At 37.4% G+C, this 21,800-nt stretch overlaps 1 protein-coding gene across 12 annotated transcripts in view; it reads left to right on the top strand.

The window, feature by feature from the left end:
• vav2 (vav 2 guanine nucleotide exchange factor) overlaps nt 1–21,800 on the top strand; it is a 291,784-nt gene that overhangs the window by 75,803 nt on the left and 194,181 nt on the right. For all 12 annotated transcript variants that reach the window (XM_074690256.1, XM_074690255.1, XM_074690252.1 and 9 more), the window contains exon 2: nt 9,386–9,502. In XM_074690256.1, the coding sequence (XP_074546357.1) occupies nt 9,386–9,502 (117 nt within the window). The remainder of the gene's footprint in view (nt 1–9,385; nt 9,503–21,800) is intronic.

The raw sequence follows: 21,800 nt of genomic DNA, 5'->3' as shown, positions 1-21,800 counted from the left end.
TCACAGTGCTGATGATGTCACTGGGAATGTGTCTTGTTCAAGGATGGGCGACCGTGAGAGATGCATCGAACTGCCATCTTTACAATAGGCGTCATTCACAAACAGTGTGTTCTCACAACTACCTAAGAAGAGTGGACTCTCTTCTTTTACATGGCTCTCCCTGTTTTTGATCCAAAAGCAGACAAAACACACTTTTTTAGATTGCGCTTGTCTCGGGTGCTATATCCTGTGATCCTCTCTATGATCTCTGTCGTCTTTTCTCACGATCATGCCACTCTTTCTCTCTGAACGACTGCGACACATCCTCAGTTGTAGCGTGAGCTGCCTGAACTGACTTGCAGCGTCTGGCTATGCCTCTGTCATCTCACATCTTCTCCTCATATCCATTGTTGAGCTCTCATCCAAAGAGTGCACCGTTCTCATCCACAGTAGTTTACGAGCATGATTTTGACTGACAAGCTCCGCCAGACCCCCCTATAGAAGTCAGTGGAAGCCAACACGGACATGTCGATATTTGCCAGTTGAAAAAAAAAATGGATTTAAAAATCTTCTCTTCTTCATGTATTTATTTGATTTATCATGCAATACATTTTGTAATGTCCTAGCATTTAAATTCTTGATTTTGGGACCTTAAGCAGTTATGAGATAAAAATGTGATTAATTCTATTAATTACGAGTCCTGTAATTAATTGCATTATTTTTTCTTATCACCTGACAGAATTACTTTTAACTAAATACGTGACATATTTGGGCTACTTTCAGTGAAAAAAAATAAATAAATAAATAAATCTTTAATTGGATTCAATGATAAAAACTGTGAACTGACAAAACACGTTAGATAACCATGAAATCGACACATATCCACCCTTATTAGATACACATAATATTCAATCTTAAATCAAATACTTTTAAAATTCAAATGTGAAATATTACAATTTACATTTTAAATGTCACAGTTTTGATGTTAATTAATATTGCTGGGTTTGATAAATGCAGGGCCTCTAATGGAGGTAAGTCATAAAGCATGTTTCAGAATACAAACTGTCATAACTTTACATTTTCTAAGAAAATGACCCACACACAGCTTCACTGATCACTCATACTCATTTATTTGATCGCAATAAATGCATCATGCTGATTTGAGGTTTCAGGCACCCACCTGTCAATATAGAATGATTCTGATGCACTTATATACGTCTGATCGTGAGAAGAACATTGGCTGGTGCACATGCGTCATGAATCCTACTGTAGTTTTGTGTAAACACGAAACTGTGCACAGAGTAAGAACATTTCTACATAAATATTTGTGAACGAGGCCCAGAGAAGGGATGACCAACACCACCAGTGATCTCCAAATTTGATCCAAACAAATTTTCACATTTGCATAACAGCTCCTGGGTTCTTTAAGCTCTATATACCTGCAGCTTCCTCCTCTTCACACATTCCTTCTATCATATTCTCTTTTTGATTTCCTGCCCCAAGTTTCTTGACACCAAAGAACTCAAGTTTTGGGGAAAAAATAACCCCCTGATCATAAGTATCAAGATACTTTCTGCTTCACACTTCTTCAACTCACTATTGTTCAGGTTTTAATGAGGAAGCTCTAATTTGTGTCGTGTCAGATATGAGCATGTAGGAGTGTGTGCAGATAAGGGCCCACCTCCCACAGCATCAGTGTATTCTCTCTGTGATGAATGGTACTGATAAGGTAGAAAGGCTTGTCTGGGATGTGACAGCTTTTTGTTACCCGACTCTTTCCTCTTTGCTGCTCCTGCTTCTCCCCTCCTTCTCCCAGCACCCCGACAAGTCTGCTCCTTTGAAGAGTTGTTTGCTCCTGACTGAGGAGTGAAAATCAGAGCTGTCGCTTCAGTGGAGCACGCAAGCTGCCTTGTAGACAGTCAATGGACGGGCTGCAGCTGAGACCACCCAAAGGCTGTCCTTCTGTCTCGATCTGACTCACTATACACTCACTGGCCACTTTATTAGGCTCACCTGTCCAACTGCTTGTTAATGCAAATCAGCCAATCACATGGCAGCTACTCAATGCATTTAGGCATGTGGACATGGTCAAGACGATCTGCTGCAGTTCAAACCGAGCATCAGAATGGAGAAGAAAGGTGATTTAAGGGACTTTGAATGTGGCATGGTTGTTGGTGCCAGACGGGCTGGTCTGAGTATTTCAACACCAAAACTGGACAAAAGAGAATTGGTAAAACGTTGCCTGGTCTGATGAGTCTGGATTTCTGCTCCACATTGGGATGGTAGGGTCAGAATTTGGCATCAACAACATGAAAGCATGGATCCATCCTGCCTTGTATCAACGGTTCAGGCTGCTGCTTGTGTAATGGTGTGGGGGATATTTTCTTGGCTCACTTTGGGCCCCTTAGTACCAATTGAGCATGGTTTAAATGCCACAGCCTACCTGAGTATTGTTGCTGACCATGTCCATCCTTTTATGAGCACAGTGTACCCATCTTCTGATGGCTACTTCCAGCAGGATAACGCTCCATGTCATAGAGCTGGAATCATCTCAGACTGCTTTCTTCAACATGACAATGAGTTCCCTGTACTCAAATGGCCTCCACAGTCCACAGATCTAAATCCAATAGAGCACCTTTGGGATGTGGTGGAACGGGAGATTCTCATCATGGATGTCCAGCCGACAAATCTGAAGCAACTGCGTGATGCTATCATGTCAATATGGATCAAACTCTCTGAGGAATGTTTCCAGTACCTTGTTGAATCAAAACCACCAAGGATTAAGGCAGACCTGAAGGCAAAAGGTGGTTCAACCTGGTACTAGCAAGGTGTAGCTAATAAAGTGGCCGGTGAGTGTATATTTGCCTCATCTTTCACACAAAAGGATCATTTCTACTTTGTATAGAGTGAGATTAAGCACAGCTATCTATAGTGAAGGTTGCATCTAATGAAAACTGGATGAACACACTTTCACTCAGGACTTAAGTCCTTGAAAAGCACAGTTTGAGTTTCCTTTTATCGCACTGAAATGAGCCATTTCAGAGTGTTTTTGGTGCAGTTTCAGCTTCATGTGACCAACTCTGTCTCAGCAAGTGCAAACTATTCTGAGAAAGATGACATTTTGCAGAGAACATGTCTGTTTTCACATGAACTGGACAGGCAAAATAAAGGCCTTGTATGAGAGGCTTTTTTTCCTGCTGTGCAGTAAAATACGAGGTACCTTCGCAGCAAGATGAGACCAAGGTAACAGGTGCACAAATAAAGCAGCAGTAATGTAATTGCCAAAAGGGAGCAAACACCTGCAGGCTGTCTTCATTTGCAATCAGCTTTTATTGTGATGGGTAGTCATAAAACCATATGTGGCAGAAAGTTTCTTCCTGTTCTTTTGGAACACAAGCAGATTTTGGGTAACGCAGTAATGACCAAATCTGCAGTTCTTAAAATAAAAAGTCCAATCTGTTACTGTAAATTAAAGAATGCTGGTTAAATGAGGTCTTAGTGTCTGCTTAGGAGAAAAACATTTATTTTCGTAAAACTTAGAAGGGTTATTTTTCTACAATCAGCTTGATTATGTTTTATTTTGTATTTATTTATTTTGGCCAACTTTCCAGTCTATTAATTTCCAAATAATAGCCTTAAATGAGAGTTTTCGGAAACTCTAGTAAACCATGACTCAGCCCATGCTCTTGAAACCTAAAACCAACAGAAACAAATCAGTGTTTCACAGTCTGATTGCTTCAGCGATTGACAAGTTTTTCTTTCTTATGCATCCACAATTTGAGAACTGTATAACCCTTGTTAGAAAAATCCAGATTCAGTTATCTGGAGGTGTTGTGTGTAGAAGATGCTCAGTAAAAATGTTTGAATATCAGCGTCTAGCTATGCCTGTGCTGCAGACCACAGTGAGGTAATGCCAGATGGGTTGTGCCGAGGGCAGCCTGAGCCTTGGGAGATGACCGCAGCCTGTTTATTTCCAGGTGCACTCAAACAGTTCACTCCACAAGAGGAGGTGTATTTTTTCCATCAAGATATTAACAGTTCTCTCTACCCCTATCCTGGCTCTGTTATCACCAAACATACATTAGAATGTCAGACACATCTCCCCCCTCCTGATCCATATCTGCCGAGCCGCGATCCTGCTCTCTCTCGTCTCCAAACCACTCCAGCAAATGTTACTGTTTCATATCTGGGCTGGGAAAATAAGCTTTTTCTCCCCACTGCACGTGAGGATCTGCAGATACGATAACCTTAGTTGGAGAACTGCAAATGTCACCTTAGTTAGCCAGCCAATCGGATTCCTTTTCACTGGCCAGAGCAGCTCTGTTATGGGGCTCACACCCATGTCACTGGGACCAAGCAGATGTGCGCACTTGAATGAGAATGAGTCAACAGGGCTCTCAGGTGTGGCCAGGAATGGAATGAAATGAAATGCCACAAAATACCAGGACAAATCTGTGCTGAGTGGATTTTTGTGGGATTTTTTGGTGTGCTGTCTTATAGAAAAGGAGGAAAGTCATTTAGCGTACATGGCTTACCATCACAGGATTATGGTATCTAAAATTGCCTAACTAGGGATTAACACAATGTTAAAAAAAGGTTAATAAAGCAGGGAAGTAATCTTGCTTCATTATAAGAGTGAGCCATACCAACACTTAGCATGCAAAGATTCAGTATGTCTTCAGCATGTTTAGTACATGTAATTTATAAACATTGTTAGCTTTGATTTATTTCCAATTATTGTTGTATTTTTTTTATTTTTTTTGGTGACCTAAAGATTTGTTGTCCTTAAACTTAAGGAATTTCTTCTCCCTACTACTTCCTACTTTACCATTAGTTTTGCAGCATGCAATTATAGAGTTCGTAAGGGATATCGAATAATGTAAACTTATCATTAACTTATTATGAAGAGGAGAAGGGGGAGGATAAAATAAGATTTTTTAAAATGTCAATATTGTTTCGGTTGTTTTTTTACCTCCCCCAAGGAGGTTATGTCTTGGGGAAAGTTTGACTGTGAACAACATAACTCAAAAAGTAATGATCAGATCTTGCTTAAATGTTCAGGATATATTTAAGATGGGATAAGGAAGTAGTGATGAAATTTTGGAGGTGATTTGGATCACCGTCTAGAGCCAGGATTTTTTTTTAAAAAGGATTCTTTAGATTGTGAGATAGGGCTGTTTTCACCATATGTGTATATAACTCCACCATAAATGGTCGGATTGCTTTGCAAAATAATCCAAGACAAGGTCACCATAATTTCTGACAGATGTAAAAGTACGATCTAGATCCTGACAATATTCTGGATACTAAGATCTGGAATATGAAATATGTATTGAGTCATCATAGTTTTCAACTCTGCCAGGTAATAAAATATTGTACAAACCTGTAACTAACACCAAATTGTCACAGACAGTCTGCTGAAAGGGAGTGTAACATTAAAGTAGGACTTAAGTGTTGGTGACAGTCACAATATGCTTGGTGGAGGTCTGCACTCTGAGTGTTTTCTCTAGTTTGTTTTGTTTTGTTTTTCTTGGTTGCTTTATTTATTTATTTATTCATTTATTAATGTTTTCAATTGTTCATTTTTTCTGTTGATGTTCTTTTCCCTCTGTATTTATCCCTCTGTTAAAAAAAAAGCATTCATTCATTCATTCATTTATAGCATGCCATCCACTGTGTCTGAACTCAGATTTATTTATTCATTCTTTTTTTTTTTTCATTTCATTACAAAATTATATAACTAGGAATTTTTCGTTTTTCTTAGATTGGACAGCTTAAGAGAGACAGGAAGAAAAAGTAAGTAAATGGGGTTCAGAGGCATGGAGCAGAGACAGAAATGTCAGTCAATCAGCAGCCAATGTGATGATGACTGTAGCTGCCGTACATGGGGCTACCTCACCAGCTGATCTAAACTGGTGCCTCAGATTATCGTTGAGGCATATATTTTTGGTCCTAGGGATCTTTGTCTTTGTTTCACAGTATTCATAAAATAGCAATAGGTTTACTTCTTGAGTAATCATGGTGCAAAATTTACGACTGTTCTAAAGTTAAGATCTTGATATGAAATGAAAAGACAGCTGACTTTTCGTGCCTGAGTAGTGAGGATGCTTCACTGCAAATTATTGTACCTGAATCCCACTGGTGCTGTTGTATCTGCCCTTAAAGCATGCTAACATTAACCAAATATGAGCTGTGACTTGCAATGCTTCTGGCTGCTTCACTACATTAGTTTTATGCAACAGCCATTAGACAGTAAATGAATGTTGTGAGAGCTTTCAAGGAGAAAAGACAATCAAGCATTTGCTCCAAACAGGCTTTCTTACTCATATGTCTAATAATGCTTTCATGGCCACCAGTTTATATCACTTACACACAGAAATGAAAGAGCATATCTGAGCAGCGTCTGGATTTTCATGCCAGCCAGGTAATGTGTTCCTCACACACTGAAAGATGAGAAATGGGAGGCGGTAATGCTCATCATTAATACTTCAGTACTCCTGAGCAGTTGTTGCTCTGTCCCCCAGCCCTCAAGGTTTATCTGTGTGATTGCATATTTTAGAGAGAGGGGCCATTAATATTTCTGTGAGTGGAGAGTATTTAATATGCAGTTCGTTATGAGTTTTTCTTGGCTGCTTCAGGGTCCATGTGAACTCCATCATTCCTCAGTGTTGGCTATTAATCCTGGATTGTGATGTGCTATTTGCATAGAAGTGAGATGGCCACTGATAATAGAAATCTGTTGTTGGGTAATTTCAAGAGCAGAATATTGGCCTGGCTGTTTCATTGTATTTGTATACATTAATAAATCACTGTGTCAGAAGAAGATTCATGATACAGAAATGTAAAAATAACATTCAAAATTCAAAAAGATGAAATAAAGTTGAATATGCAGAAGATGGGAACCTTTAAGATGGGAATTGTAGGGACTTTTTGCATTCAGAGGAACTTTCTATGTCACCAAACAAATTAATTTCCTTTTTCTTCTTGGTCTTTTAACAAGAGCAGTTCCAAGTAGGGGTGAGTGTTGGCAAGAACCTCATGATAAAATACGCATCACAGTATTTGGGTCACAATACGATATCATGATTTCACTATATCGTGATATATTGTGATATTCTCCTCAGTTAATGATTTGGTTGAAAACAACTTTTCTATTTTATGGTGTTTAAAAAAAAAATGAAAGTCATAAACAGTGTTTGAATACACTTAACTTGAAAATATAAAGTGTGTCAAGTTTGTCACTTAAAGTATTGTGACAAAAAAAAAAGTATTGCAAAAACGAAAAAAAAAACCCCGAAAAAAAAAATGGTTTAAAGACCTGGTCAGGTCTTTAAATTGATAAACATCAATGTTACTAATAAAAAAATCTAAAATTGCGCAACACATGACTATTATTACAATTTTATCTGTCTACTACACTATAAAAATAAAACTTAAAATGATTTTAAACTAACTGACCTAAGAATAGAGAGAAAACATTGATGTTAATGCCATCAAAACCCACATTATCAAGTTTAGGGATAAAATATTTTGAATATACTTTAAGGTCATATTCAGACTAAATTAGACGTATTGTACCTCCTACTTACCTTACAATATGAATTTTTATTTTAACAAAAATATTGACAATAAGAGTTGAAATATCATTATTTTATCACAGGTCAAAGTATTGCAATATATTGCTGTTTCAATATTTTTTCACATCTCTAGTTCCAAGGCAACTAACTTTCTTTTCATTTGAGTAGAAATTTAAATTCCAAGTAATCAATTTCTCTAAAGCATGGGATCAGATGGTCTAAAAGAAACCCAGTGTCTTGCTGTGTTGCCAGGTGTGGTTAATGTTAGCAGAGCTAGCGCCATCAACATCTACACGGCAGTCTTGGCTAGCTCTGGCTGAGTGTGAAGATACTAGTTTGATAGAAAATTCTTACAACTTAAAATTTCATTTTCCAGCTTAACATACTGGGCTATATTAAATGTGCTATCTGTCATCTGTGCCTGTTTACATCTGTGTAGTAGAGCATTGTAGCTTCCTGGTAGTAGCCACTTGAGTCACAGCTTGTAGCTGCAACAGAGACAGAGAGAACAATTGAGTGGCATGTTCCTCTGCAATAATTATATTATTTAATAATTTGTTTAATGAAGTTTTGATAATGGTGCTGATGAAAGAGGTTGAGGATATTTACTTCTTTTGTTACGAAATGCTCCTTTTTTGAGCTGCTGTGGCTCAGTGGTTTCAAGTTGGGAGGTTGGGGGTTCAATCCCAGGTCAGAATGTCCGCATGCATGCTTGGAGAAGGCACTTAATGAACTGCTTCTGGTGCTGTGCCACTGGTGTGTGAGTGGGATGAGTTGAAACTAGTGGGCTCTTTACATTGTAGCCTCTGGCATCAGTGTATAAGTGTGGTGTGAATGGGCCTATGTGACATGTTATGTAAAAGCATTGAACGGTCAAAAGACTGGAAAGAGTGCTTTACAGCTGCAGTCCATTTACTGTTTACCATTCCCATTTACATCCCACTATTGACCTCTATTTACATGCAGACATCAATAGACTGTAGGAATCTTTTAAAAGTTGACCCTGTTGATAAAAGTCAGGCCAATATTCTGGTGTAAATACAGTGATTTATTTATTGGTCTTGCCATCCGACAGATGTGGGGTTGTTTCCACCGCCTGACAGATTGCACTCCACTTCCACAGTTTTCCTGGATCCCATGCCGATGTGTTAAGTGGTGCAATGTCACACTAAACCGGACTTCACTGGGTGTGAAATCTGCGCCAACTGTGTGGTTGGCCACTAGGCTGGCTGATGAAGAAAAGAAGAGCTAGGGAGGACAGTTGTTGGGGACATCCTAAAATGCTAGGAACACATAATTATAACACTCATCTTTTAATTGCAGTGTTGAACTACATGATGGCGTATAATCATCCTCATCTAGTACAGTTTTATTTACTGCTCAGCAACTTTTCCTCTTAGCTTACCTGCATTTTTAAATTCTCTGATCTGCTGCTCTTCTATTTTCCTGGGTCACATGGTTCATTCTTTGTCAGATTTATACATTTTGACCTTTCATTGTGAGGTCATAGTCTCAGACCAACACACACAGATCAGTCTGGGGCAGCTCTTTGCTGGTGGGCTTGTCTGTGCTCTGATGTCATGATGTGAGCCCTCTGACTCCTCTGTGGCTCAGCTTATCTGGATCAGAGAGGCAGCCCATCACCCTGAGCCCGCTCATATTCTGCTGCAACACTACAAAGACCTTCCGGTCACTAACAAGGAAATTAATGAGTGGAACATGTGTCTGGGCAAATATCATGTTGGTTTTATTGAATTCAATAAGCAAGTAGAACACAAACACTGATATCCATTGAGGTGGTTTTGATTATCTTTTTTCTTTCTCTGCAGTTCCTGTGTTTGAAGAACATCCGGACATTTCTAAAAGTGTGCCATGACAAGTTTGGCCTGCGCAACAGCGAGCTGTTTGACCCCTTTGACCTGTTTGATGTCAGAGACTTCGGCAAGGTGAGTCCAACTTGAAAATGCTGAGCACGTGAACTGACACTGTGATCAGCTCTGGAATGGTTTTGCCTGTGGGCTATATCTTCACGGCTTCAGCTCCTTGAAGACATGATGCTGCTTGTGGAGCTGATAGTATCATTCGCAGGCGGAGCTATGTGGGGAACACAGATTCTCTGATGTAAAGGGAAGATTTTATGGTTACATCTTTTGAGATTTGTAGATTATGCAGATATAGAACGTATTTCTCTATGACTCCTTTGATTTAGATAAACACATTGTGAGAAAAAATGCCTCACAAAGAAGCATGAATATTCATTTCAGTTTGTTTTGTAACCAACTAAAAATTATTCACAGAAGCTTTAATTTTTCATAACTTATTATGTTTTCTTCCATGTTAGTTCAAGTTGCCCTCTTTGTATTTTTAAAGAGGTCACTGAGTCTGAAGTTGTTTGTGAATCTGTATAAGGCGGCATGGCGATGTGCTCTTCTTGGGTTTGAAGGTAGCTCAAAGTCAAATCTGTCACTTTCATTAGCTTCAGTACGGTGCAGAGAACTCCAGATGAGCATTAGATGTCACACTTAAGGGTCAGCAATCTCATCTGAGGTCACAGAGTGACTAGACTTTAACAGTAGACTGCTAGAAAGCAGAGTTGAGATTAAACGCAGTGTGGATGAGTGTGTTGGCTCCGCTGTAAAGGTGGCTGACTCACTCTCACATCATTTCAGCTTTATAGAGTGTTTTAGTTGGATTTTCAAGTGGATTTCTCAATTTATTATGTGAGTAATCATAAGGTTCTTTTCTCTCCATCCCGAGGGAGGTTTGGGACTTGGAATCTGAGTTGATGTTCTTGCAGCAAAGACTTCTAGGAGGCAAAAGTGGTGGAACTGCTGTTCACCAGTGAGCGTCTGATGGTGATGCCTCAAGTATGCCCATCTTTTGAAATAGTCTGCGCTTGTTTTCAAAGAGTTGGCTCAGCTGAACTTCCCCCAAAAAGATTTTGGAAAGTTTTAACATCAAGTCTGGCCCGTGGATGTTTTTGGATTCCCTGTGAGCAGCTCCTATGATGCAAAAAAAACATTCTCTGCTCTGTTTTTTTATTTTTTATTTAATTTTTTTAAATTAATTTAATTTAATTTAATTTAATTTAATTTAATTTAATTTAATTTAATTTAATTTATTTTCATTTTATTCTATTTTATTTTATTTTATTTTGATTATTATTATTATTATTATTATTATTATTATTATTATTATTATTATTATTATTATAATTATTATTATTATCGAGTAAATCTTTTTTCTTTCATGGGGAAATAATATACTTGTTCTGATTCCAGTTTATCAAACTTGAACATTTATTGCTTTGTATCCAGGAATGCCATTCTACTAAAAAGGATTAGGGCAACTGGGGAATATATATATATATATATATATATATATATATATATATATATATATATATATATATATATATATATATATATATATATATATATATATATATATATATATTTTTTTTTTTTAATAATTTTGACTTCAACCCTAGTAAATAGCAATTAAAAAATACATATACAATTGGACATTTTTAAAAATGTATTCATTTTTTTATATTTTATTTGCCCTAATCCTCTCTGTAACATTTAGGGTTTTTTGGGGGGGCTATAGAGTTTATAGAATTTAAGTTAATCACAGGCAATTAAAATAGTCCCCTGCTTTGGGTTTATGTTATATAGAATTAGTTTCCATTTTTATATGTTTTTTTTTTCCTAATTTTTTGCAGTTAAAAGGAAAAAAGAACTGAAATATGTATCATAAATTGTCAAAGTAATTGACCAATAGAAACTGACAACAAATATGAGTCTCAGACTGGTAAGGATCCAGCATGGAGATGTCACAGGGTTGTGTTTTCTTCTTTATTCTGGCCTTTAAACACAGGCGACATACCCTGTTGACTTCTGCCTGTGAAGTGCATTGATTGCCTTGTTGAGTAATCCCTTTGACTTGGGTGTTTTATTCTGAGGTTTTTCAGAAATAGAAGTGAGGGGCAGGAGGGGTAAGCTTTTCTCGGCTACAAGTAGCAGAGACATAATAAAGTTGTTCAACTGATGCAGACAGCTGATGCCATCGCGTCAAGGCAAGTGCTCAGGAAGTCTCAACTCCAGCTTTGTAGGGTTGTGTGACAAGCCTTTTTCAGTACTGCCACTGATGTCATGAATTTTGCATTATTCCCATCATTGATTTTACACAAGTTTGTTTTTATCTTCCCTCTTTTCATTTTAGGAAACCCATGAAAATATTGTTTAATTTTAAGCTAAAATTTTAGGTCATATCTTCCAGCGTTACCCTGAACACACTGCTATCCATCACTGTGATCGATAACAGAGGAAGCTTAGGCTTAAAATCATCCTCTCATTTATCTTACATTTCCAATACAACATATTCACTCTCTCTGCTTCTGCTTAGACAAAAAAGCAAAGAATGCAAGCGAAGAAAACAGAGACAAGGACTCATTTGTCAGTATGTAGATAAACCACAAGACGATGTCTGAGAGTCAATGAGCTCAACGTGAACGGTATTAAAATCCAACAGCAGTCAGAATCAATCACACGGGCCCTCCACATGTCAATTTGGAAATTGCTTTTGTATGGTCTCAGCAATGGCGGGCTTGTCTCACCATTGATTTTCCATTAAGGCCAAACATCACATTATAATATATTGAATTGAGTAGATCCCTTCTAATGTGGCATACATTCAAATAGTGTGAAAGCCGTATAAATGGAAGATAAAAGGCCACTTTTATTTCTTCAGTCAGTGTCTCTTTATCTCTTTATTTTTGAAGTTCATCACTCGAGGTCTTTCTCCTTTTGTTACCTGGATACAAGTGTTGCTTTGTGTGCACATCTGATAGTAATTAAAATAAATTCTAACCTTTCCCACGTTTATCGAAGCCCAGCAACATTTGTAAGTTCTTTCTTTTATCAGTGTCCTGTTTTCACATTGAACAGGATGGGATTGACAAATAGATCACAGCAACAATGTTTGTTTTGAGAGTGTTTTGCCACTTGTACAAAGTTCCCTCAGAATCTATATAGGTATCCTTATTGTAAGAGTTTTAAGGACACAGGGACACCGTTGAAATGAAGCTTTTGAAAGAGCACTTCACTCCATTATGACCTTGTATGTTTTTGTAAAAAAAAAATGCTGGTGCCAGCAAAAATATCCTGTCAACACCCTTGTACCTTTCTTTCTTTCTTTCTTTCTTTCTTTCTTTCTTTCTTTCTTTCTTTCTTTCTTTCTTTCTTGCTTGCTTTCTTTTTTGCTTTCTTTTTTGCTTTCTTTTTTGCTTTCTTGCTTTCTTTCTTTGCAAATAGTGATGTGCATTTTGCATTTTGAAATTAAATCGGAATATTTGGTGCTGTAGTTGGAATATGAAAAATGTTATTTTTCTGATTTAAGGCATCTCCCTTGACAATATTGTTGTAATTTTGTCTCTTTCTTGAATTAACAATAAATAAATACATAAACAAATAAATAAAATGTTCTTAAAAAAAATAAAAAATAAATAATAATAATAATAATAATAATAATAATAATAATAATAATAATAATAATAATAATAATAGTTATTATTATTATTATTATTATTATTATTATTATTATTATTATTATTATTACCATTATTATTATTATTATTATTATTATTATTATTATTATTATTATTATTATTATTATAGTAATTATAATCATAATAAACAAAAAATATAATTAAACTAATTTTTTATGCCAGGCACTAATACTGTTGTGCTTTTTAAAATTTGTTTGGAGGCTGTGTTAAAGGGTTTCTGAATTTAAAGTCTTCAGTCTTCCCACTGACTGTAAATCAATGAGGCTGGTACAGTCACATATTATAGTCACTATAGATGCCACTTGTGTGGTCTATCCCTCCACAGAAACATCAGCTGACAGTTTTCGCTTCAGTGCGTCCAAATATTCTCTTCGCCTGCAGTGTGATCTGAATGTTAAATTCAGACACTCTGGCAACCTTACTGCTGTAAAACTCCCAAAATAACACACAAAAAAGTGTTTATTAGATTGTCCGTGTTATCATGAAACCCCAATATTTTCTCTAAGATTTTCAGATTTTGATTTCTTTTAAGGCAAGAAAACAAATAGTTCATAAAAAGGAGAAGGCCGAGAGGGTTCATGGTTAAAGGGGTGCAATACTAAGTCCCTGGGAGCACTGTGTTTGGAAACAAATGGGGTGTTGGCAAAGATAGAGTCCATGCTATGGATTTTTAATCTCCCCAGGAAGAGAGTGGAATTAAAGCTGGGGACTTTGGGGAGAGGAGGGAGGAGAGATGGTTTTGATAGCAGCTGCCTCTATAAACATTAATCAGACCCTGTGCACCTTTCATACCTCCACAGTGGCTTTCAGGGGACCCTAGAGTTCATCTCCCCTGGCCTCTGATCGCCATCTCTCCCTCTAATGATGCCTGTTTCCTGGGTCACATGCAAATGGAGACAGGGGCCGACTGGGCCCAGTGCAGAGAAAAAGTAATTGCCCCTTCAAAACCTTCTGCTACCCTTTCCAGAGGGGCTAGTATTGAAACAGATGGAGCACATACCCCACTTGATGTCCTCTACTGATTTTTATTTTCATTACTTAGCTCATTTCATCCAGGAATACTCTGCGCGACACACAGCATAAGCTAGCACTCCCTTGTTGACCTCTCTTCATGCAGAGTGGAGTTGCTGCAAGATTCCCTCCACGCAGCCCCACACATCTCGTCTTTGCACCCCAGCCCATCCCCCATCATTATAAATTCATTATGACATCATTAAACCAATGAAATACAGCTTATTACAGGAGACCCCAGAGAAGGCTTTTATTTAAACACCTCCCTTCATCCAAACCCACCGCCTCGTTTCCTTTCTCCCAACCCATTTTAATTAGCCACCAAAGGAACATTGCTGTCATTTAAATGAACATGGCAATCAGTTTATTTGGCTGTTGCCATGATTAGTATAATTAGCCTGCACCTGTTAGTCATCTATCAACAGTTTGGTAATTTTCCGTCTGCATGGAGAGCGGTGAAGGAAGGAAGGAAGCTTTCTGACAGATTTGCTGTCTTCATTAAAGAGAGTGGTGTCGTTTATTCCAGACGCAGACAGTGCTCATGCATCTATCTCTATCTCGGTCAAACAGCCTTGGAATCATGACTGACTGGCAGAATGTCAGAGCTATCAGGGTTTGCTCATCACTGTGATTGCAGCATGTCAGAGTGGGTGGATTATGTTTCCATGTGGTCTTGTTGTGTAATGTTGCATTAATTTCAAAGGGAAGCCATTGATCTTTCTTTTGACGAAAATGGATTAAGACTTCAAGGAAGTTCTTTATAACAGACTGTTTTATTTTTAATATATATCGTATCTTGTAAGATTCTGTAAACTTTTTAGAGATAATGTTAAATTTTTATAAAAGGTGGCTTTAATAATTTTTACAAGTATTACTTGTGATTTTGCACAAATCCAACATGCTGTCAAGCTATAAAATTCCAATGTTTTCATCAATCATGTGCCAGGCAGACAGGATACTACTAGGGATGGTTTTATTGATCCCCATTGTCATTATCCATATCAGTTATCGATTATGTTCTTTATCGATTTCCCCGTCAATTCCTGCTGTGGATTTTCTGTGCACGTAAAAAAAGGTTTTGAAGGATTTCTGTGTTATCATTTTATTAAATTTATAAGTAAATAAACGTGACATTGTTGGTATTTAACGCCAAGCCAAACACACTTCCATGCCAAATTCCACTTTGGGTTGTTGGTAGCAGTGAGAGAAAAAAAATTAAATACAATATATTGGGACTTTTTATTTGACGATATCAAAATTGTGACTTTTTGTCAAAAAATAAAAATAAAAAAATAAATGAAATAAATTAAAAAAAGGAAAAAATACCACTTTTCTCCAGCTAAAATGGTTATCATCCAAATTAAACGTTTTCCCATGATCTAGTGTTAAAAAAGCAAATAAAAATTGCAAAAAATCATACATAATGAAGAACCTCAATTTAAATCGAATTTCCTCCCCCCCAAAAAACAAATAAAAAAATAAATAGATAAATACATAAAAATAAATAAAAAATAAATAAATACATAAAAATAAAAAATAGAAAAATTTTAATAGAATTAAAATGAGACAGTAGCATATCGTCCCAGCTTTAATTGTTAGCGTCCTTTTTTGGTAGAATTGAGCCAAGCTTTTGATTCAAAATTCTGCTGCTGCTGACTGACAAGTGAGATTAACATGTAGCACATCACGTGATGTAAACGTAAGGCCTGGCAGCTCCAGCACAACTTACGAGTCTGATCGCTTCTTAACTTCAACCAATATCAATACCCATCCCTTGTTAGACTGTTGTAAAAAAATGTGTTAGCACATTTTTTTTTATTGTGGCTTTTTGCAGTTTGGTTCCATTCAGTGATCTGTTTTTTACTTTGTTCCTAGCTCTTTGATTGTTTTGATGGTCTCTTCTGTCATGCACTCAGCTTACGGTACATAAAAGTAGATTGCTGTCCTCAGATTAGTGACATACAAACACAGTGATACACACACAAAAAAGAACAAAACAACTTGACAGCTAAAAGTGACACTCATTGTGTGTGTGTTGAGTGTTAGCTAAAAGCTAGTTACTGTAATCACAAGGCCCTAGCCAACACTTAAGAGCTATCACTTTGCATTGCAATCACACCTGTAAGAAGAAATGCTTCATCAATACACTAACTGCTAACTGTGCTAAGTAAAGAGCATTTCATGAGCATCCCATTTCAGCATTAGCAATATCAGTGTAGTTGAACCAGGTAGACGCCAATCAAAATGTGCCTGTTTAAGAGTTTCAAAACTGCTTGAAACTGTAAAATTAGCTTTTTTTAAACTTCTCTCCAAAGGGTTTATTTTCTCTCTGATTTTGAGTGCGAATGCTAACTTCACTCTTTTCATAGTTTTATTTTCATCCAAAATTCTCATGTGGCCTCAGTGCTGAATACACAGAACACACCTTGAAACAGATGGACACTCTTAATCTGAAGTGAAAACACTGATTGTCTGCTTTCATTTTCACCAACTGCTCATTTCTCCACTGCTCTTCCTCCCCCCTATCCCATCAATCCCCTGTCCTCATGGTCTTCTTTCCCCACTCATTCATCTCACACCCACTCTGAGTGTGAGAATGTTGTGATAAGACTTACCCAGTGGCAGTGAGGACAGCATTGTGTCAGGACAGAGTGATTGCCATTGGTGGGCAGTGTTTGATTACCCTCTGTACTGCTCTGAATCTCATGCACAATGAACCCTGCTCCTTTCATTTCCTTGCCGTGCACTGTGGCTAAAAATAGCGAGTTGCTCTGCATCCACGCCCAGAACTACTAACATCTGGAACGTGCCTCAGCCACTGTTGGCTCGCCTGCCTGAATGCTATTTATTGAAGTAGTTTTGAACCTCAGTCACAAGCCCTCAGCCTGGCCTGCTGCTCATTTGTTCCACTTGTATGGACATTTTTAACCATGCAGAGTACAATAAATGTTTAAAGGCTTTGTTGTCTTGACTTAGTTTTGGAGGAATTATCCTGGTTTTGGCACCGTACATACATGTAATAGTTGTACTTTTCATTTATTAGTTCCTGGATTAGTCAGGCAACCAAGGGATCTTTGAGTGCCCAAACAAATGTGATGTTCTAGGCTACATTTTAACTAGGTTTGCCTGCTTTTTCTAAAGAGTGGCCAAAAGATGCAGGTATTATGAAACTTATTCTAAGATATTTTGAGTTTTAGAGCTAGTCTTTGGCTCCTGGCATGTTCTTATCAGAGGTTGTCAAATACTTCTGCTTATAAACAACCCTTTAATATCTCATTGCACTCTTTGTGCTTTTTGACAGAAGTTACCTCAATAGTTACCTCAATAGTAACAACAACCCTACAGGAAGTAGGAAGTTAGCTGGAGGTTAGGGAACTCATTCCTCTTTGTAAAAAAAGTATTTACAAACCATTATTTTCTTAATTATTTACACAATAACATTAATTCCAGTCTACGTGCTTTGGAGCAGCTACCTCTCCAGGCAGATGTCCTTTGTTGGTGCCTCAGACGGCTAATTCAAGCTGAATATATTGGTATCTTTGTGATATAGCTCTAATCCGTTTCATTGAGAGTCTAATTTAAAGTCAAGATGGATTTAGGCAAGGCAAAGCAAGTTCATTTATATTGCACATTTCAGCAAGGCAACTCAAGGTGCTTTACAGAGATACAAATCAGCAAAAAACATTGAATTAATAATAGAAAAGCAATAAAGAAGCAGACAAAAAATAACAAGACACAATAAAAAAATCATAAAGAACTCTGCCAGAGCTTTGTAAACCAACAGGAGTATTCTAAAGTCTGTCTTATAACTTGAAATAAAGTTGGTTATGAATTTTATGAAAAGCCTGAAGACCGTAAATATGCTAAAACCAAACTTGGGGCCTGGTGTCTGTAGTTTTAACTATTTAAGTCACCTGGTATCACCATTGACTATATATAGCGTGGACAGCGTGGCTCTGCCATTTACCATTGTATTGTTTTGAAGCCATTAGGCAGCCATTGAAGCAGTTGTGCAGCCTGAGTCTGCGCAGTAGAGACTGTGAGGGATTCTGGGAGAATCTGAGTGAAGCCGGATGACAAAAATAATATACATGTATTTTTTTTTCTTTTGAGAGGCTAATCACTTCTTGACTCTACCTCCCGACATATTTTACAACCCCTGGAAAAAATACACAAGAACGGCAGCTGCCAATCATCGTTAAATGTGATGTAAAACCTTGTTTTTAACCTTGTATAACTAATGAAAATGAAACATTTCAGAAAAAGGAGGACTTGGATACGAGACAGCCAAATGATATCTTCAAGTCACCACAACAATTGGACTTGAGAAACATTTCTACAAGTCAGATTAAGTTTTTAAAGTTTGACCACAGCCCATCTGGAATGACTGGAAAGCTGGATTTTTTGACCTATACTGCATTTTGTGGTGACCTCACTTTGAGCTGAGCAAGATGACATCCATTTTTTTCATTTTTTTTTTACAGTCTATGGGTACCACAGATTGGGAGTTTTAAAGACCTTTCGGGGATTTCATCTCTACAGGGGTTGTGTTCATTTGACCAAACAGATTCTACATGGCAACACTGCTTATTTACTCTGGAGAGCTACATGCATTGTGTTTCAGTATAGGTATTGATTCATGCTCTGCTATGTGGCATAAACATAGAAACCAGTAGAAAATGAAGTGATTCATGCCTGTTAGGCTTAGGTTGGACAGGGTGCAATAACTGAGGGAGGGAGGTGGAAAAGGTCAAGCAGCCAGGGTCATTCACTCAGGTCAGAGCGTCCTCTTCCATTAGTGACTGTGTCCTCGGCAGCAGCCCTCTTATTTAAGCCAAAACAAGGTTTTTGGAGCAATAAGTCTTTCCAAAGTATTGCGCTTCTGGAGTGGGTGGAGTGGCCGGTGGAGATTTATCTTTGTCCGTGGTCCTTCGAACCTTAATAAGTATTTTCGGTAGGGAAAAAAAAAAGAAATGGAGGAACATATTTTGCTTAGATTTTGCTCAGGAGTTAAGTCACAGATATACTTTGGAAAACAATATATCAGATAGTAAAATATGATCCCCTGTTTATAGAACAATGCAATGCAGACACATAACTTACGATTGGGACAATTTAACTTCCATAAGTCATTTTAAGACCCTCACTACTTCCTCTCCCTAAACGCCACATCCCTTTATCCAAGATTACACCCCCCAAGAGAGAATTTATCACCATAACTTTCTCTGAAACCACTTCCTCCTGCCTCAGCTGACACTAATGTTGCTGTTTTGTCTACCCCTGTGCCCTCTTACTTCACGCCCTGTCCATCAGGACCCCCTAACTGCGAGTTTCTTTTTTACATAAAGCTTCCAAGACAAAATCAATAATTCATCCCAAATGCCATAGCGCTGATAATAATTCTCCTGGCATGAATTATAAATGTAACTTCCTCCCCCTTCCTGTGTTTAGACCCCCTTCCCTTCCATCCCTCCACTCCCGCAACCTCATTATCCCTGCAGCTTGTTACCGTGATACCCGTGGAAACAGGTGGTTGCTGAGCAATAGGCTGTTGTCACGGATACGGCCTGTATCGGCTCTTGGCTAAGGGATGCTGACTGTTGAAAGGTGATGAGTGAGAGCCACAAGGTGTGAGTTCACACCAACAGGAAGAACAGATATGAGTTTTGACGGATCGATGTTGACACCTTTGGTCATCCAGCTCAAACAGTGCACTGCAGAGTCTGGATTGCGTGACGGATGAGCAAAAGCTTGAGGTTCCAGATGACCCAAAAAGTGTCATCTGATGAATCGTAGTACCATCTGGTTTCCCTCCAGCTGTTTTTGCCCACCTGCTTAATCGTTTTTGTAGCATGAGAATGTCCCATTTTAAGGAGGCACATTAAAAACAAAAGGATGAAAACAGACACTCCTTTTTTTAGTGGTCTTAATTCCCAAACTTACAAATGGTCTCGTCCATTTATCAGACAAATCTGGCTAACACTTGAGAGTTAGAGGCAGTGATACCCTGTGGGTTCTTGTTTAAAAGGGGGCAAACTGGTTTCCCATATTTTAAACATGGATATAAAGTAACAATGATGGATGTCCATATTAGCACAGCCTCTTAAAGAGACAGCTGCTATATCAAGGGTTTCAGACTGAGGCTGAAATGAATTGGTTTTTAATAGAGATAAGAATTTTATTTGGGCTTTAAATCATGAAAAACTTCTTAAAGAGAGACAGTGTAAAGCTTAAAAAAACACTGCACCTCCCTCTTTGGTGAACATAAAACCACTACCTGTAATACTCACAAAGATGCTTTAGTTGCAACAAAACAAGTGAGAAAAGTTTAATGCAGGGTTTTATAGTTTTGTTTAAAGATTTGTCCAGATTCTTTGAATCTATCTATGATACAATAAACTTTAATGAATACAATTCCTGGACACTTACAACTTTACTCTAAGAATCATTATCCTGAAATTGTTGGACTATTTCTTTACCAAGCTTCTGAGTGGTGAATAACCTCAATAGCTCATCATACCTTGAATGCTATGGGTACCAAATGAGATACTTTTACAAGTAGCTACCAAATTATGTCTGTAGTACTGAGTACCGATTCACATAGATTGAAACAATCCCAATTTTAGATACCTAAATGCATCCTTGTGACTGTGGAAGAGTAGATGATTTTCCCTGTTAAAATTGAAGACAGCACGGCACGTTTATATAATGAGAAATAAATACGTTAAACTGAAAAACTTTGAGATTTTGTTATTAAATAAATTCATATTTATTACTACAAAAACAATCACAAAAGTACCAGAAATCGGCGCTATTGAGTACAGATACTGATTGCAAGTTACCAGGCATTGGTACCATATTGTTTCAAATGTTGGAAGTTACCTGAGTTGATGGGAATATTCTCAGGGGTGTTTTTCTTGCATTACACAACGTTTTCAGGTATCTAACGGCTCTTTTCTCAACCTTTTTGAAATGTTTGTTTTTATTGTTCGATGTGTTGTCTTTGGGCATTTCTTTTAACACTTCACCAAACTTTGGACTAGATACATGTTCATATTAGTGATCTGGGCGTATAGAAACATAGCAGACCTTTGAGTGATTAGGGAAGGGTACCTTTCACATCTGAAACGATACGGTATCGATTCCCAGTACCTGGCAATCAGTGTCAGTACTAAAAGGTACTAATTTTCGTTACTTTTGTGTGCATATGTGGTAAGAAAAAATGTTTTGTTTTTTTTTTATAAAAAAATGCAAATTCTTTTTAATTTAACATATTTATTCTTCAGTATATACACATGCAATGTTGTATTCATGTCCAACATGGAAAATCTCCTACTCTTCCACTCCCTCACAGTCACAAGGATGCATTTAGGTACCTAAACATGGTACCTTTTGGTTTTACCTGAATCGGTACCCAGTACTTTTGACAGAATTTGATCGGTACCTGTAAAAGTACCTAATTCGGTACCCATCCCTATTGGTGATGTAACAATCAGAAGCTTGAATTCAGCCAAACCATTTAGAGGTTATGCTGAAAGGTTATAAGAAGGCTGAAAAAAAAATTATTTTGACTTTCATAATATTGGTGAAATAACATGATCTTTATGGATTTTCTATAGAAATATTAAGATGTATCACCTCTATCGAAAAAAAAAAAAAAAGAA

This window comes from Halichoeres trimaculatus, unplaced genomic scaffold (genome assembly GCF_033239565.1).
Source record: "Halichoeres trimaculatus isolate MK-OKI-2021-1 unplaced genomic scaffold, fHalTri1.1 fHalTri1_scaffold_16, whole genome shotgun sequence".
Classification (NCBI taxonomy): Eukaryota; Metazoa; Chordata; class Actinopteri; order Labriformes; family Labridae; genus Halichoeres; species Halichoeres trimaculatus.
Note: the sequence above shows the minus strand (reverse complement) of the source record. Positions and strands in the feature narration are given on the sequence as shown.